The following is an 18,288-nucleotide window of genomic DNA, read 5'->3' as shown; positions in this document are numbered from 1 at the left end:
GAGGGCTGGCTGGCGTAGGTGGATAACTAATGTTTTTAGCATAGCTCTTTGAGGTCCGGTTGCTAAGTTAGCTTCAATGGCGTCGTTAGCAACAGCATTGTTAACCTTCGCCAGGCTGGAAAGCATTAACCGTGTATTTACATGTCCCTGGTTTAATAGTATTGTTGATCTTATGTCTATCCTTCCAGTCAGGGATTTATTTATTTTGTTTCTATATGCCGTTAAGCACGATGCTATCACGTTAGCTCCGTAGCTAAAGTGTTTCGTCGATGTATTGTCGTGGAGATAAAAGTCACTGTGAATGTCCATTTCGCGTTCTCGACTCTCATTTTCCGAGGTGGTTTACAATACAAATCCGTGATCCACAATAGAAAAAGGAGAGAGTGTGGAATCCAATGAGCCAGCTTGTACCTAAGTTACGGTCAAAGCGAAAAAAGATATGTCTTGCACTGCATCTAGTCCTTCACTCTAACGTTCCTCATCCACGAATCTTTCATCCTTGCTCAAATTAATGGGGTAATCGTCGCTATTTATTTTGTTTCTATATGCCGTTAAGCACGATGCTATCACGTTAGCTCCGTAGCTAAAGTGTTTCATCGATGTATCGTCGTGGAGATAAAAGTCACTGTGAATGTCCATTTCGCGTTCTCGACTCTCATTTTCAAGAGGATATAGTATCCGAGGTGGTTTAAAATACAAATCCGTGATCCACAATAGAAAAAGGAGAGAGTGTGGAATCCAATGAGCCAGCTTGTACCTAAGTTACGGTCAAAGCGAAAAAAGATATGTCTTGCACTGCATCTAGTCCTTCACTCTAACGTTCCTCATCCACAAATCTTTCATCCTCGCTCAAATTAATGGGGTAATCGTCGCTTTCTCGGTCCGAATCTCTCTCGCTGCTGGTGTAAACAATAGGAAAATATGAGCAGTCCTTCCCCCGGTGTCGTCATGCTACTTCCGGTAGGGGCAAGGCTTTTTTTTTATCAGATACCAAAAGTTGCGATCTTTATCGTCGTTGTTCTCTACTAAATCCTTTCAGCAAAAATATGGCAATATCGTGAAATTATCAAGTATGACACATAGAACGGATCTACTATCCCCATTTAAATAAAAAAAAAAATTCAGTAGGCCTTTAATCACGATTAAATACTTTGTTTGACAGCCCTAGTATATATGTACATATATATATATATTAAAATTTTTTTATTTTTTTTATATATATTTTTTTCTTTTGATCCAAATTGGCCCTTGAGTCAAAGTATTGCTAAGCCTGGGTTGGGCTAATGTCAACCAAACATTGTCTCACTTTCAATTGGACAAGTGAAGATGAATATATTATGCATATGTACACATGGTGGTATAAAAGACGTCTACACATTGTCACATGCTTCTAAGGAACACACATTGAAGATTCTTCAACACGTTCGTGCAAAGAAGGTAAGCCAGACTGGAACTATTCATGACATATCAATAATATGGCTTATGACTAACTGAGTGTATTTGCAGGCACCCAGATACATGGCACCAGAGGTCACCTTCAACAGAACTGCTGTCATACATCCTTGTTATGAAGTCGATATGTACGATGCACCGTCAAAAACACGTTCCTCCGGGTGTGTGCTTCTGAACATATTTCTTTGCTTATTATCCGTCATCATAATATGTGGAAACCTCCTCATAATCATCACTGTGGTGTATTTCAAGCAGCTCCACACTCCCACTAACTATCTCATTCTCTCTCTGGCAGTGGCCGACTTACTTGTCGGTGTTTTATTGTTCCCTCTCAGCATTGAATTCACCCTCAGTTACTGTGTCTACCAAGAAGAAGTGATTTGCAAAGTGCGGAACAGCATCGACGTGACCCTGAGCACTGCTTCTATTCTACATTTATGCTGTATTTCCATAGATAGGTATCACGCGGTGTGTAAACCTCTGACTTACAGAACCACGCTCACTGTTCAAGCGGTTGCGGTCATGATCCTGCTCAGTTGGACTCTTTCACTTCTCGTCGCCGCCGGTTTTGTGGTGGCGGAATTCAACTATGCAAAGTGTGGGGAAGAATGTTACGTCGATATTTTGATCGCAAATATTGTAGGAGTCATCTGCTCCTTCTACATACCTGTGATCATAATGATATGCATCTATGCAAAGATCTTCCTTGTAGCACAGAACCAGGCTCGCAGCATCCAAAACACCAACTATCCGAGTAGAACACCAGGAGCAAATGTCAGTAAGATGGAGAGAAAGGCCACAAAGACTCTGACTATAGTTATGGGTGTTTTCCTCATCTGCTGGACTCCGTTCTGTATTTATATTTCTGTACAGCTTTTCAACCAGGTACCGATGGCAGTTGGTGAAGGACTTACCTGGCTGGCTCTGTCAAATTCTATGCTCAATCCTTTCATTTATGCTTTCTTTTACAGCTGGTTCCAGTCAGCTTTTAAAATCCTTATATTAGGTAAAGTATTTCAAAGCAATTTTTCTAGAACCAGACTTAACTGACATTAGCATCAAGCATTATAAGGAGGGGTCTGGAAAGTGAGATGTTTGCCTGTCTGTCGTTGTGTTCCCTAATTTGAGTGTACATAAATGACATAATCTGGACTGTACATACATGCTCATTTTGAAAATGTCATTTTGTTTATAGATTATATGCAATCTGTTGTTGTGTTCCCTAATTTGAGTGTACATAAATGAAGGTGTGTACATTAGCTGCCTGGACATAATCTGGACTGGACCTGGTTTTAAGAACCCTTTAAACCAGTGGTCCCCAACCACCGGGCCCGGTACCGGTCCGCGGCCGCACAAAAAAAAAAAAAAAAATACTTTTTTATTTTTTTTTATTTCATTTTTTTAAATTAATTGGACATACAAAACACAATATATACATTATATATCAATATAAATCAATACAGTCTGCAGGGATACCGTCCGTAAGCACACATGATTGTATTTCTTTATGACAAAAAATAAATTAAAAAATACCATAACCCCCCCCCCGCCCCTTTCACGACCACCAGTCCGTGGGACAAATTTTCAAGCGTTGACCGGTCCGCAGCTACGAAAAGGTTGGGGACCACTGCTTTAAACAATCTAATTTCATTGACAACCTGGTCTGGTGAAGATAATGTCCTTTATTTGAAAAATAAATAATTAAATAGATAAAAAAAATATTGAACAAAAAAAGAAATTAAAATAAAATAAAAACAGTTACATAGAAACTAGTAATTCATGGAAATTAATCAAAATTAACTGTTAAAGGTTAGTACTATTAGTGGACCAGCAGCACACACAATCCTGTGTGCTTCACGGACTGTATCCCTTGCAGACTGTATTGATATATATTGACATATAATGTAGGAACCAGAATATTAATAACAGAAAGAAACAACCCTTTTTTGTAAATGAGTGAGAATGAGTGTAAATGGGGAAGGGAGGGTTTTTGGGTTGGTGCACTTAAGTAAGTGTATCTTGTGTTTTTAATGTTGATTTAAAAAATTAAACAAATTTAAAAGTGAGATGTTTGTATTACAAATAATCAATAGCAATTGAGGAAAACAATCTAAGCTTAGAGATTTTTTTTTCTTTAGCAGGGAAATTATTTACTGTGCTATCTTGTTGTGTTTCAAATGCTTTAAGGGTTGCCATGTCATAATCGGATAATCGAGTGCTTATTCATTTTGTTTCCACTTCCTTTTTGCTTTCGTTCGCCGCCCTCTCGCTCGTTTAAGTTCTGGTGTGCTTGGCCCGACTACACTGCGTTGTGTTCAGGTTCTGGTGCAGAGGGACATAGAAGGACTTTGTAGGCCAGCTTTATTCCTGCAGCCAAACAACAATGCACTTTTAGTCCCTATGGCAGAAGGACGGCTTGACACTGACACCTGCGCACGCACACACCCACAGACACACACACACAGACACACACACTCAAACGCAAAAAAAAAAAAACAGACCAAACACAAAACATAGCGAAAGGAAGGTAAAAAGGTGTTTCAAGAATAAACAACAAATGGAGTAGGGCAAAGAAAAATATGATTTTTATTTATTTATTTAATTTAATTCATTCATTCATTTTTTATTTTTTTTTATCTCCTTCATTGATGTGCATTTTTGATCAATAGACAACTTTATCAACTAAACACATATTTATACACCTATGCTTGAGAAAGAACAGGATGAGGAAAATCTTATATTTCCTGCCCCCGTCAACATAATAAGTAGTCTTACTTAATGGATAGCCCAGATTCGCACGCATACAAACCAAACAGATACATCCAAATATAATGAAAACAAACAAAAAACACAAAAAAATAAATAAATAAATAAAATAAAATAAGTGCAAAACTTCATGAAGTACCAACCGAACAAAAAAAGGAATATACACCTCAAGGGATGATACAAAACAAATACAAAACCAGACAAAAAATAAGTAAAATAATAAATATAAAGCACAATGTAGACAATTACGGCTGTCCATATGATCTTATTGTTCTGTCTTTATATATATTTTTTCAATTGGAATATATTTCTACAATCTTTTATCTCATTTTAATGGGAATTGCGTAGTTTAACCCCCACCACTGATATACACATTTGTTTTAAAGTTGTCCTTGAATGCTGATGTTGGAAATGACCTTTTCTTCTGCGCTCTTCATTCTCAGAAGTGATGACAAACACTTTTTGTAAATTTGCTGGTAATATTTTACTTTTAGCCTTAAACATAACACATACTGTCTGTAACTTTACTAGCTCCTGTAGTTTCAATAAACCCGAATTAATAAATAGTTAGTGTGTTTTAGATCATCTGCTTTATGAATAATCCTTATAGCTCTTTTCTGTAGTTGATACAATGCCTTTATGTTACTCTTATATGTGTTCCCCCACACTTCCACACAGTTGCTGATACATGGCAATATAAGTGCACAATACAATATACGCATTGCTCTGTAATCTAACACAGTGGTTCTCAAATGGGGGTACGCGTACCCCTGGGGGTACTTGAAGGTATGCCAAGGGGTACGTGAGATTTTTTTTAAATATTCTAAAAATAGCAACAATTCAAAAATCCTTTATAAATATATTTATTGAATAATACTTCAACAAAATATGAATGTAAGTTCATAAACTGAACATCAAATCAAGTAGGCTATTCCATTCATTACAATGCAACACTGCAATATTCAGTGTTGACAGCTGGATTTTTTGTGGACATGTTCCATAAATATTGATGTTAAAGATTTCTTTTTTTGTGAAGAAATGTTTAGAATTAAGTTCATGAATCCAGATGGATCTGTATTACAATCCCCAAAAAGGGCACTTTAAGTTAAAGATTACTTCTATGTGTAGAAATCTTTATTTATAATTGAATCACTTGTTTATTTTTCAACAAGTTTTTAGTTATTTTATTTTATTTTTTTCCAAATAGTTCAAGAAAGACCACTACAAATGAGCAATATTTTGCACTGTTATACAATTTACTAAATCAGAAACTGATGACATAGTGCTGTATTTTACTTCTTTATCTCTTTTTTTCAACCAAAAATGCGTTGCTGTGATTAGGGGGTACTTGAATTTAAAAAAAATTCACAGGGGGTACATCACTGAAAAAAGGTTGAGAACCACTGATCTAACACATATTTAACCTTATTTAATATAAAAATACTCTTGGACATCTTTTTCCGTACATGTGCAATATGAGGTTTCCATATCATGCAGTATCACTCCTAAAAATCTAAGTTCAGAAACCCTTTCAATATCAATTCCATCTATTGACAGTTTGATCGTTTCCTCCCTTTTCATAAAACTTTGTTTTTTTAAATTTAATGATAATTTATTGACATCAAACCATCTCTTAAGTTCAATCATTTCCTGTTCAATAATGTTTGATAATGCTTTTAAGTCATGTCCCGAACTATAAAAGTTGGTGTCGTCCGCAAATAATACTCGTTTCAATAACTTTGATACCTCACATATGTCATTAATATTTCAAATAAACTATTTTGGTGCTAAAACCGAACCTTGTGGAATTCCACATTCAATCCTCATTTGTTCAGATGTATTACCCACAAAATCCACAAACTCTTGTCTGTTATCTAAATAACTTCTTAGCCAGTCTAAAACTACTCCTCTCACACCAAATGAATACAACTTGGACAATAATATAGAATGATCTATAGCAGGGGTGTCCAAAGTGCGGTCCGGGGGCCATTTGCGGCCCACAGCTAATTGTTTACCGGCCCGCCACACATTCTGGAAATGCTATTGCAAAAATAAAAAATAAACATTAACTAGAAAAAGTTGCAATGTTGACACAAAGCTGCCATGCAGGCTGTTTTTTTCTTTTGTCTATCTTTATTTTTCTTTTTTTGCCATTGCTTAAAAAAAAAAAAAAAAATCAATGTTATCATGAATTATTGACCTTCTCAAGGCTCCAATTATTTCAAATATTTCAGTTTTAAAATGTTTTATGTGGCAAATATTGCATATATTGTGTGGTTGCCATACAAAAACATCAACGTTTTCTTTGACAAAAGAGCATAAAACAAACTAAATAATAGTTCAAACGTAAAATTGACAGATATATCTGAAGTTGATCTCGTAACTTAAGTGTTGAAAGTAAAAAAGAAACTAATACAAATGTATCACTTTATAAGTGGGGCACCTTTTGGATCCCAAATAAATTTATTGGGATTTTATTTATCTTTTCACTGTGATTACTCAAAAATAACAATGAATTAATATCAATGGTGTCTTGCATTATTAATGTTTTTAAGGCTCTAATTACTTCACATCAAACATTGCTTTCTGAGGGTTTTGGGCAGTGGGGGAAATATTGCATATTTCAGTTTTATTGTAAAAAACAAAGTTGTCTTGACAGAAAAGGCATAAAATCTTTTTGTTTTTTTTAATTTTATATCAACCTGAAGTTGATATACTGTAGAGATTTACTGTAAGCGTTAAATTTTAACATTTTTAACATTTTAATGACTTAGACCCTTTATGGTCCCCGGGAGCCCTAAAGGTAAAAAAAAAAAAAAAAATCCATATATTTTGTTATGATTTGAAAATGAAAACTATCAAAATGGCCCCCGCAGGCTTTAATTGTTCCGTATGCGGCCCTCAGTAGAAAAAGTTTGGACACCCCTGATCTATAGTGTCAAATGCTTTTTTAAGATCGATAAACACCCCTATAGTGTATTTCTTATTATCAGTTGCTGTTTGGGACAGTGCACATTAATCAACACTTGAATAAACAGTGTAAATGCGCCGGACTTAGCATAAATGCTCATTTTCAGCCGTAGTCCCAAGGCAGGTTTCTAAAATAACACAGTGAGACACATAAGACTTTAAAACCACGATGACAGAAATAAGAACTAAATGAATAAGACATTATAAAACAGACAATTACACAATTACAGGATGTGGAAGGAGGTGTGGTCAGTGCGCCTGCAGGAGCAAAGGTCACCGCCTCTGTCTATGGTGCTGAGGACGAGCACCATCGAATGGGGGCGGGGCATGTGCTGACGGCGAGACACAGCTGACAGTGAGCGGCCGAGAGCAGAGGGGGAGAGAGGATACGGACGTGACTGAAAAGTCACGTTCTGCGGGAGAAAGACTTTGATAAAACCTATGTGCATTAAACACTTTGTTAAAAACTGCACGCTTGGCTCTTGTGCCGTGTCTACAGTGGATCTGCTAGGAAGCAACTTCCACACAGGATAATAGACCAGGACAGACAATCCCCTCACAGCTTCAAATACGCTGGCCAGAGGCCCACTGGAACGGGCTGGAGTCTGGAAACAGTGTTCAATGTTTTAAAGGCCTACTGAAATGAATTTTCGACCCTCATTTTCCGAGGTGGTATAAAATACAAATCCGTGATCCACAATAGAAAAAGGAGAGAGTGTGGAATCCAATGAGCCAGCTTGTACCTAAGTTACGGTCAAAGCGAAAAAAGATATGTCTTGCACTGCATCTAGTCCTTCACTCTAACGTTCCTCATCCACGAATCTTTCATCCTCGCTCAAATTAATGGGGTAATCGTCGCTATTTATTTTGTTTCTATATGCCGTTAAGCACGATGCTATCACGTTAGCTCCGTAGCTAAAGTGTTTCATCGATGTATTGTCGTGGAGATAAAAGTCACTGTGAATGTCCATTTCGCGTTCTCGACTCTCATTTTCAAGAGGATATAGTATCCCAGGTGGTTTAAAATACAAATCCGTGATCCACAATAGAAAAAGGAGAGAGTGTGGAATCCAATGAGCCAGCTTGTACCTAAGTTACGGTCAAAGCGAAAAAAGATAAGTCTTGCACTGCATCTAGTCCTTCACTCTAACGTTCCTCATCCACGTATCTTTCATCCTCGTTCAAATTAATGGGGTAATCGTCGCTTTCTCGGTCCGAATCTCTCTCGCTGCTGGTGTAAACAATAGGAAAATATGAGCAGTCCTTCCCCCGGTGTCGTCATGCTACTTCCGGTAGGGGCAAGGCTTTTTTTTTATCAGATACCAAAAATTGCGATCTTTATCGTCGTTGTTCTCTACTAAATCCTTTCAGCAAAAATATGGCAATATCGCGAAATTATCAAGTATGACACATAGAACGGATCTACTATCCCCATTTAAATAAATAAAAAAAATTCAGTAGGCCTTTAATCACGATTAAATACTTTGTTTGACAGCCCTAGTATATATATACATATATATATATATATATATTTCTTTATTTATTTTTTATATATTTTTTTTTTCTTTTGATCCAAATTGGCCCTTGAGTCAAAGTATTGCTAAGCCTGGGTTGGGCTAATGTCAACCAAACATTGTCTCACTTTCAATTGGACAAGTGAAGATGAATATATTATGCATATGTACACATGGTGGTATAAAAGACGTCTACACATTGTCACATGCTGCTAAGGAACACACATTGAAGATTCTTCAACACGTTGGTGCAAAGAAGGTAAGCCAGACTGGAACTATTCATGACATATCAATAATATGGCTTATGACTAACTGAGTGTATTTGCAGGCACCCAGATACATGGCACCAGAGGTCACCTTCAACAGAACTGCTGTCATACATCCTTGTTATGAAGTCGATATGTACGATGCACCGTCAAAAACACGTTCCTCCGGGTGTGTGCTTCTGAACATATTTCTTTGCTTATTATCCGTCATCATAATATGTGGAAACCTCCTCATAATCATCACTGTGGTGTATTTCAAGCAGCTCCACACTCCCACTAACTATCTCATTCTCTCTCTGGCAGTGGCCGACTTACTTGTCGGTGTTTTATTGTTCCCTCTCAGCATTGAATTCACCCTCAGTTACTGTGTCTACCAAGAAGAAGTGATTTGCAAAGTGCGGAACAGCATCGACGTGACCCTGAGCACTGCTTCTATTCTACATTTATGCTGTATTTCCATAGATAGGTATCACGCGGTGTGTAAACCTCTGACTTACAGAACCACGCTCACTGTTCAAGCGGTTGCGGTCATGATCCTGCTCAGTTGGACTCTTTCACTTCTCGTCGCCGCCGGTTTTGTGGTGGCGGAATTCAACTATGCAAAGTGTGGGGAAGAATGTTACGTCGATATTTTGATCGCAAATATTGTAGGAGTCATCTGCTCCTTCTACATACCTGTGATCATAATGATATGCATCTATGCAAAGATCTTCCTTGTAGCACAGAACCAGGCTCGCAGCATCCAAAACACCAACTATCCGAGTAGAACACCAGGAGCAAATGTCAGTAAGATGGAGAGAAAGGCCACAAAGACTCTGACTATAGTTATGGGTGTTTTCCTCATCTGCTGGACTCCGTTCTGTATTTATATTTCTGTACAGCTTTTCAACCAGGTACCGATGGCAGTTGGTGAAGGACTTACCTGGCTGGCTCTGTCAAATTCTATGCTCAATCCTTTCATTTATGCTTTCTTTTACAGCTGGTTCCAGTCAGCTTTTAAAATCCTTATATTAGGTAAAGTATTTCAAAGCAATTTTTCTAGAACCAGACTTAACTGACATTAGCATCAAGCATTATAAGGAGGGATCTGGAAAGTGAGATGTTTGCCTGTCTGTCGTTGTGTTCCCTAATTTGAGTGTACATAAATGAAGGTGTGTGTTGCTGAGCCCGACCTGGACATAATCTGGACTGTACATACATGCTCATTTGGAAAATGTCATTTTGTTTATAGATTATATGCAATCTGTTGTTGTGTTCCCTAATTTGAGTGTACATAAATGAAGGTGTGTACATTAGCTGCCTGGACATAATCTGGACGGGATCTGGTTTTAAGAACCCTTTAAACCAGTGGTCCCCAACCACCGGGCCCGGTACCGGTCCGCGCCCGCACAAAAAAAAAAAAAAAAAAAACTTTTTTATTTTTTTTTATTGCATTTTTTTAAATTAATTGAACATACAAAACACAATATATACATTATATATCAATATAAATCAATACAGTCTGCAGGGATACAGTCCGTAAGCACACATGACTGTATTTCTTTATGACAAAAAAAAAAATAAAAAAATACCATAACCCCCCCCCCCCCCCCCCCTTCACGACCACCAGTCCGTGGGACAAATTTTCAAGCGTTGACCGGTCCGCAGCTACGAAAAGGTTGGGGACCACTGCTTTAAACAATCTAATTTCATTGACAACCTGGTCTGGTGAAGATAATGTCCTTTATTTGAAAAATAAATAATTAAATACATAAAAAAAATATTGAACAAAAAAAGAAATTAAAATAAAATAAAAACAGTTACATAGAAACTAGGAAGGTAAAAAGGTGTTTCAAGAATAAACAACAAATGGAGTAGGGCAAAGAAAAATATGATTTGTATTTATTTATTTAATTTAATTCATTCATTCATTTATTTATTTTTTATCTCCTTCATTGATGTGCATTTTTGATCAATGGACAACTTTAGCAACTAAACACATATTTATACACCTATGCTTGAGAAAGAACAGGATGAGGAAAATCTTATATTTCCTGCCCCCTTCAACATAATAAGTAGTCTTACTTAATGGATGGACCAGATTCGCACGCATACAAACCAAACAGATACATCCAAATATAATGAAAACAAACAAAAAGCACACAAAAATAAATAAATAAATAAAATAAAATAAGTGCAAAACTTCATGAAGTACCAACCGAACAAAAAAAGGAATATACACCTCAAGGGATGATACAAAACAAATACAAAACCAGACAAAAAATAAGTAAAATAATAAATATAAAGCACAATGTAGACAATTACGGCTGTCCATATGATCTTATTGTTCTGTCTTTATATATATTTTTTCAATTGGAATGTATTTCTACAATCTTTTATCTCATTTTAATGGGAATTGCGTAGTTTAACCCCCACCACTGATATACACATTTGTTTTAAAGTTGTCCTTGAATACTCATGTTAGAAATGACCTTTTCTTCTGCGCTCTTCATTCTCAGAAGTGATGACAAACACTTTTTGTAAATTTGCTGGTAATATTTTACTTTTAGCCTTAAACATAACACATACTGTCTGTAACTTTACTAGCTCCTGTAGTTTCAATAAACCCGAATTAATAAATAGTTAGTGTGTTTTAGATAATCTGCTTTATGAATAATCCTTATAGCTCTTTTCTGTAGTTGATACAATGCCTTTATGTTACTCTTATATGTGTTCCCCCACACTTCCACACAGTTGCTGATACATGGCAATATAAGTGCACAATACAATATACGCATTGCTCTGTAATCTAACACAGTGGTTCTCAAATGGGGGTACGCGTACCCCTGGGGGTACTTGAAGGTATGCCAAGGGGTACGTGAGATTTTTTTTAAATATTCTAAAAATAGCAACAATTCAAAAATCCTTTATAAATATATTTATTGAATAATACTTCAACAAAATATGAATGTAAGTTCATAAACTGAACATCAAATCAAGTAGGCTATTCCATTCATTACAATGCAACACTGCAATATTCAGTGTTGACAGCTAGATTTTTTGTGGACATGTTCCATAAATATTGATGTTAAAGATTTCTTTTTTTGTGAAGAAATGTTTAGAATTAAGTTCATGAATCCAGATGGATCTGTATTACAATCTCCAAAAAGGGCACTTTAAGTTGATGATTACTTCTATGTGTAGAAATCTTTATTTATAATTGAATCACTTGTTTATTTTTCAACAAGTTTTTAGTTATTTTTTTTTTTTTTTTTCCAAATAGTTCAAGAAAGACCACTACAAATGAGCAATATTTTGCACTGTTATACAATTTACTAAATCAGAAACTGATGACATAGTGCTGTATTTTACTTCTTTATCTCTTTTTTTCAACCAAAAATGCTTTGCTCTGATTAGGGGGTACTTGAATTAAAAAAAATTCACAGGGGGTACATCACTGAAAAAAGGTTGAGAACCACTGATCTAACACATATTTAACCTTATTTAATATAAAAATACTCTTGGACATCTTTTTCCGTACATGTGCAATATGAGGTTTCCATATCATGCAGTATCACGCCTAAAAATCTAAGTTCAGAAACCCTTTCAATATCAATTCCATCTATTGACAGTTTGATCGTTTCCTCCCTTTTCATAAAACTTTGTTTTTTAAAATTTAATGATAATTTATTGACATCAAACCATCTCTTAAGTTCAATCATTTCCTGTTCAATAATGTTTGATAATGCTTTTAAGTCATGTCCAGAACTATAAAAGTTGTTGTCGTCCGCAAATAATACTCGTTTCAATAACTTTGATACCTCACATATGTCATTAATATATTAAATAAACTATTTTGGTGCTAAAACCGAACCTTGTGGAATTCCACATTCAATCCTCATTTGTTCAGATGTATTACCCACAAAATCCACAAACTCTTGTCTGTTATCTAAATAACTTCTTAGCCAGTCTAAAACTACTCCTCTCACACCAAATGAATACAACTTGGACAATAATATAGAATGATCTATAGCAGGGGTGTCCAAAGTGCGGCCCGGGGGCCATTTGCGGCCCACAGCTAATTGTTTACCGGCCCGCCACACATTCTGGAAATGCTATTGCAAAGTTGCAATGTTGACACAAAGCTGCCATGCAGACTGTTTTTTTCTTTTGTCTATCTTTATTTTTCTTTTTTTGCCATTGCTTAAAAAAAAAAAAAAAAAATCAATGTTATCATGAATTATTGACCTTCTCAAGGCTCCAATTATTTCAAATATTTCAGTTTTAAAATGTTTTATGTGGCAAATATTGCATATATTGTGTGGTTGCCATACACAAACATCAACGTTTTCTTTGACAAAAGAGCATAAAACAAACAAAATAATAGTTCAAACGTAAAATTGACAGATATATCTGAAGTTGATCTCGTAACTTAAGTGTTGAAAGTAAAAAAAAAACTAATACAAATGTATCACTTTATGAGTGGGGCACCTTTTGGATCCCAAATATTTATTGGGATTTTATTTATCTTTTCACTGTGATTACTCAAAAATAACAATGAATTAATATCAATGGTGTCTTGCATTATTAATGTTTTTAAGGCTCTAATTACTTCACATCAAACATTGCTTTCTGAGGGTTTTGGGCAGTGGGGGAAATACTGCATATTTCAGTTTTATTATAAAAAACAAAGTTGTCTTGACAGAAAAGGCATAAAATCTTTTTGTTTTTTTAAATTTTATATCAACCTGAAGTTGATATACTGTAGAGATTTACTGTAAGCGTTAAATTTTAAAAAATAATAATAATTTGACTTGTTTTTAACATTTTAATGACTTAGAGCCTTTATGGTCCCCGGGAGCCCTAAAGGTAAAAAAAACCCAAAATCCATATATTTTGTTATGATTTGAAAATGAAAACTATCAAAATGGCCCCCGCAGGCTTTAATTTTTCCGTATGCGGCCCTCAGTAGAAAAAGTTTGGACACCCCTGATCTATAGTGTCAAATGCTTTTTTAAGATCGATAAACACCCCTATAGTGTATTTCTTATTATCAGTTGCTGTTTGGGACAGTGCACATTAATCAACACTTGAATAAAGAGTGTAAATGCGCCAGACTTAGCATAAATGCTCATTTTCAGCCGTAGTCCCAAGGCAGGTTTTTAAAATAACACAGTGAGACACATAAGACCACGATGACAGAAATAAGGACTAAATGAATAAGACATTATAAAACAGACAATTACACAATTACAGGATGTGGAAGGAGGTGTGGTCAGTGCGCCTGCAGGAGCAAAGGTCACCGCCTCTGTCTATGGTGCTGAGGACGAGCACCATCGAATGGGGGCGGGGCATGTGCTGACGGCGAGACACAGCTGACAGTGAGCGGCCGAGAGCAGAGGGGGAGAGAGGATACGGACGTGACTGAAAAGTCACGTTCTGCGGGAGAAAGACTTTGATAAAACCTATGTGCATTAAACACTTTGTTAAAAACTGCACGCTTGGCTCTTGTGCCGTGTCTACAGTGGATCTGCTAGGAAGCAACTTCCACACAGGATAATAGACCAGGACAGACAATCCCCTCACAGCTTCAAATACGCTGGCCAGAGGCCCACTGGAACGGGCTGGAGTCTGGAAACAGTGTTCAATGTTTTAAAGGCCTACTGAAATGAATTTTCGACCCTCATTTTCCGAGGTGGTTTGAAATACAAATCCGTGATCCACAATAGAAAAAGGAGAGAGTGTGGAATCCAATGAGCCAGCTTGTACCTAAGTTACGGTCAAAGCGAAAAAAGATATGTCTTGCATTGCATCTAGTCCTTCACTCTAACGTTCCTCATCCACGAATCTTTCATCCTCGCTCAAATTAATGGGGTAATCGTCGCTATTTATTTTGTTTCTATATGCCGTGTAGATGTGTAGAAATCTTTATTTATAATTGAATCACTTGTTTATTTTTCAACAAGTTTTTAGTTATTTTTATATATTTTTTTCCAAATAGTTCAAGAAAGACCACTACAAATGAGCAATATTTTGCACTGTTATACAATTTACTAAATCAGAAACTGATGACATAGTGCTGTATTTTACTTCTTTATCTCTTTTTTTCAACCAAAAATGCTTTGCTCTGATTAGGGGGTACTTGAATTAAAAAAAGATTCACAGGGGGTACATCACTGAAAAAAGGTTGAGAACCACTGATCTAACACATATTTAACCTTATTTAATATAAAAATACTCTTGGACATCTTTTTCCGTACATGTGCAATATGAGGTTTCCATATCATGCAGTATCACTCCTAAAAATCTAAGCTCAGAAACCCTTTCAATATCAATTCCATCTATTGACAGTTTGATTGTTTCCTCCCTTTTCATAAAACTTTGTTTTTTTAAATTTAATGATAATTTATTGACATCAAACCATCTCTTAAAGGCCTACTGAAACCTACTACTACCGACCACGCAGTCTGATAGTTTATATATCAATGATGAAATCTTAACATTGCAACACATGCCAATACGGCCGGGTTAATTTATAAAGTGACTTTTAAAACTTCCCGGGAAATATCCGGCTGAAACGTCGCGGTATGATGACGTATGCGCGTGACGAAGTCAGAGTAACGGAAGTTATGGTACCCGTAGAATCCTATACAAAAAGCTCTGTTTTCATTTCATAATTCCACAGTATTTTGGACATCTTTTGCAATTTGTTTAATGAACAATGAAGGCTGCAAAGAAGACAGTTGTAGGTGGGATCGGTGTATTAGCAGCGGACTACAGCAACACAACCAGGAGGACTTTGTTGGAGCGCTAGCCGCGCTAGCCGCCGACCTCACCTTGACTTCCTACGTCTCCGGGCCGCCAAACGCATCGGGTGAAGTCCTTCGTCCTTCTGCCGATCGCTGGAACGCAGGTGAGCACGGGTGTTGATGAGTAGATGAGGGCTGGCTGGCGTAGGTGGAGAGCTAATGTTTTTAGCAAAGCTCTGTGAGGTCCCGTTGCTAAGTTGTTAAGTTGGCTTCAATGGCGTCGTTAGCACAGCATTGTAAACCTTCGCCAGCCTGGAAAGCATTAACCGTGTATTTACATGTCCACGGTTTAATAGTATTGTTGATTTTCTATCTATCCTTCCTTCTATCCTTTATTTTTTTGTTTCTATATGCAGTTAAAGCACGATGCTATCACGTTAGCTCGTAGCTAAAGCATTTCGCCGATGTATAGTCGTGGAGATAAAAGGCACTGAATGTCCATTTTGCGTTCTCGACTCTCATTTTCAAGAGGATATAGTATCCCAGGTGGTTTAAAATACAAATCCGTGATCCACAATAGAAAAAGGACAGAGTGTGGAATCCAATGAGCCAGCTTGTACCTAAGTTACGGTCAAAGCGAAAAAAGATAAGTCTTGCACTGCATCTAGTCCTTCACTCTAACGTTCCTCATCCACGAATCTTTCATCCTCGCTCAAATTAATGGGGTAATCGTCGCTTTCTCGGTCCGAATCTCTCTCGCTGCTGGTGTAAACAATAGGAAAATATGAGCAGTCCTTCCCCCGGTGTCGTCATGCTACTTCCGGTAGGGGCAAGGCTTTTTTTTTATCAGATACCAAAAGTTGCGATCTTTATCGTCGTTGTTCTCTACTAAATCCTTTCAGCAAAAATATGGCAATATCGTGAAATTATCAAGTATGACACATAGAACGGATCTACTATCCCCGTTTAAATTTTTTAAAAAATTCAGTAGGCCTTTAATCACGATTAAATACTTTGTTTGACAGCCCTAGTATATATGTACATATATATATATATACATATTTTTTTTTTATATATTTTTTTTTCTTTTGATCCAAATTGGCCCTTGAGTCAAAGTATTGCTAAGCCTGGGTTGGGCTAATGTCAACCAAACATTGTCTCACTTTCAATTGGACAAGTGAAGATGAATATATTATGCATATGTACACATGGTGGTATAAAAGACGTCTACACATTGTCACATGCTTCTAAGGAACACACATTGAAGATTCTTCAACACGTTGGTGCAAAGAAGGTAAGCCAGACTGGAACTATTCATGACATATCAATAATATGGCTTATGACTAACTGAGTGTATTTGCAGGCACCCAGATACATGGCACCAGAGGTCACCTTCAACAGAACTGCTGTCATACATCCTTGTTATGAAGTCGATATGTACGATGCACCGTCAAAAACACGTTCCTCCGGGTGTGTGCTTCTGAACATATTTCTTTGCTTATTATCCGTCATCATAATATGTGGAAACCTCCTCATAATCATCACTGTGGTGTATTTCAAGCAGCTCCACACTCCCACTAACTATCTCATTCTCTCTCTGGCAGTGGCCGACTTACTTGTCGGTGTTTTATTGTTCCCTCTCAGCATTGAATTCACCCTCAGTTACTGTGTCTACCAAGAAGAAGTGATTTGCAAAGTGCGGAACAGCATCGACGTGACCCTGAGCACTGCTTCTATTCTACATTTATGCTGTATTTCCATAGATAGGTATCACGCGGTGTGTAAACCTCTGACTTACAGAACCACGCTCACTGTTCAAGCGGTTGCGGTCATGATCCTGCTCAGTTGGACTCTTTCACTTCTCGTCGCCGCCGGTTTTGTGGTGGCGGAATTCAACTATGCAAAGTGTGGGGAAGAATGTTACGTCGATATTTTGATCGCAAATATTGTAGGAGTCATCTGCTCCTTCTACATACCTGTGATCATAATGATATGCATCTATGCAAAGATCTTCCTTGTAGCACAGAACCAGGCTCGCAGCATCCAAAACACCAACTATCCGAGTAGAACACCAGGAGCAAATGTCAGTAAGATGGAGAGAAAGGCCACAAAGACTCTGACTATAGTTATGGGTGTTTTCCTCATCTGCTGGACTCCGTTCTGTATTTATATTTCTGTACAGCTTTTCAACCAGGTACCGATGGCAGTTGGTGAAGGACTTACCTGGCTGGCTCTGTCAAATTCTATGCTCAATCCTTTCATTTATGCTTTCTTTTACAGCTGGTTCCAGTCAGCTTTTAAAATCCTTATATTAGGTAAAGTATTTCAAAGCAATTTTTCTAGAACCAGACTTAACTGACATTAGCATCAAGCATTATAAGGAGGGGTCTGGAAAGTGAGATGTTTGCCTGTCTGTCGTTGTGTTCCCTAATTTGAGTGTACATAAATGACATAATCTGGACTGTACATACATGCTCATTTTGAAAATGTCATTTTGTTTATAGATTATATGCAATCTGTTGTTGTGTTCCCTAATTTGAGTGTACATAAATGAAGGTGTGTACATTAGCTGCCTGGACATAATCTGGACTG

General features: G+C 36.9%; 3 protein-coding genes across 3 annotated transcripts; all 3 read left to right on the top strand.

Moving 5' to 3' along the window:
* Positions 1–1,518: 1,518 nt before the first annotated feature.
* On the top strand, positions 1,519–2,502 carry LOC133640766 (trace amine-associated receptor 1-like). Its single transcript, XM_062034355.1, has one exon. It carries the CDS (start codon positions 1,519–1,521, stop codon positions 2,500–2,502), a length of 984 nt encoding a protein of 327 aa, XP_061890339.1.
* A 6,540-nt stretch (positions 2,503–9,042) lies between these two features.
* Positions 9,043–10,026, top strand: LOC133640749 (trace amine-associated receptor 1-like). Its single transcript, XM_062034325.1, has one exon. The coding sequence runs from the start codon at positions 9,043–9,045 to the stop codon at positions 10,024–10,026; it is 984 nt and encodes a 327-aa protein (XP_061890309.1).
* Positions 10,027–17,071: 7,045 nt separating this feature from the next.
* On the top strand, positions 17,072–18,055 carry LOC133640565 (trace amine-associated receptor 1-like). Its single transcript, XM_062034050.1, has one exon. The coding sequence runs from the start codon at positions 17,072–17,074 to the stop codon at positions 18,053–18,055; it is 984 nt and encodes a 327-aa protein (XP_061890034.1).
* Positions 18,056–18,288: the final 233 nt, after the last annotated feature.

Source organism: Entelurus aequoreus, linkage group LG23 (genome assembly GCF_033978785.1).
Source record: "Entelurus aequoreus isolate RoL-2023_Sb linkage group LG23, RoL_Eaeq_v1.1, whole genome shotgun sequence".
Lineage (NCBI taxonomy): Eukaryota > Metazoa > Chordata > Actinopteri > Syngnathiformes > Syngnathidae > Entelurus > Entelurus aequoreus.
This window is presented reverse-complemented; position numbering and strand designations above follow the sequence as displayed.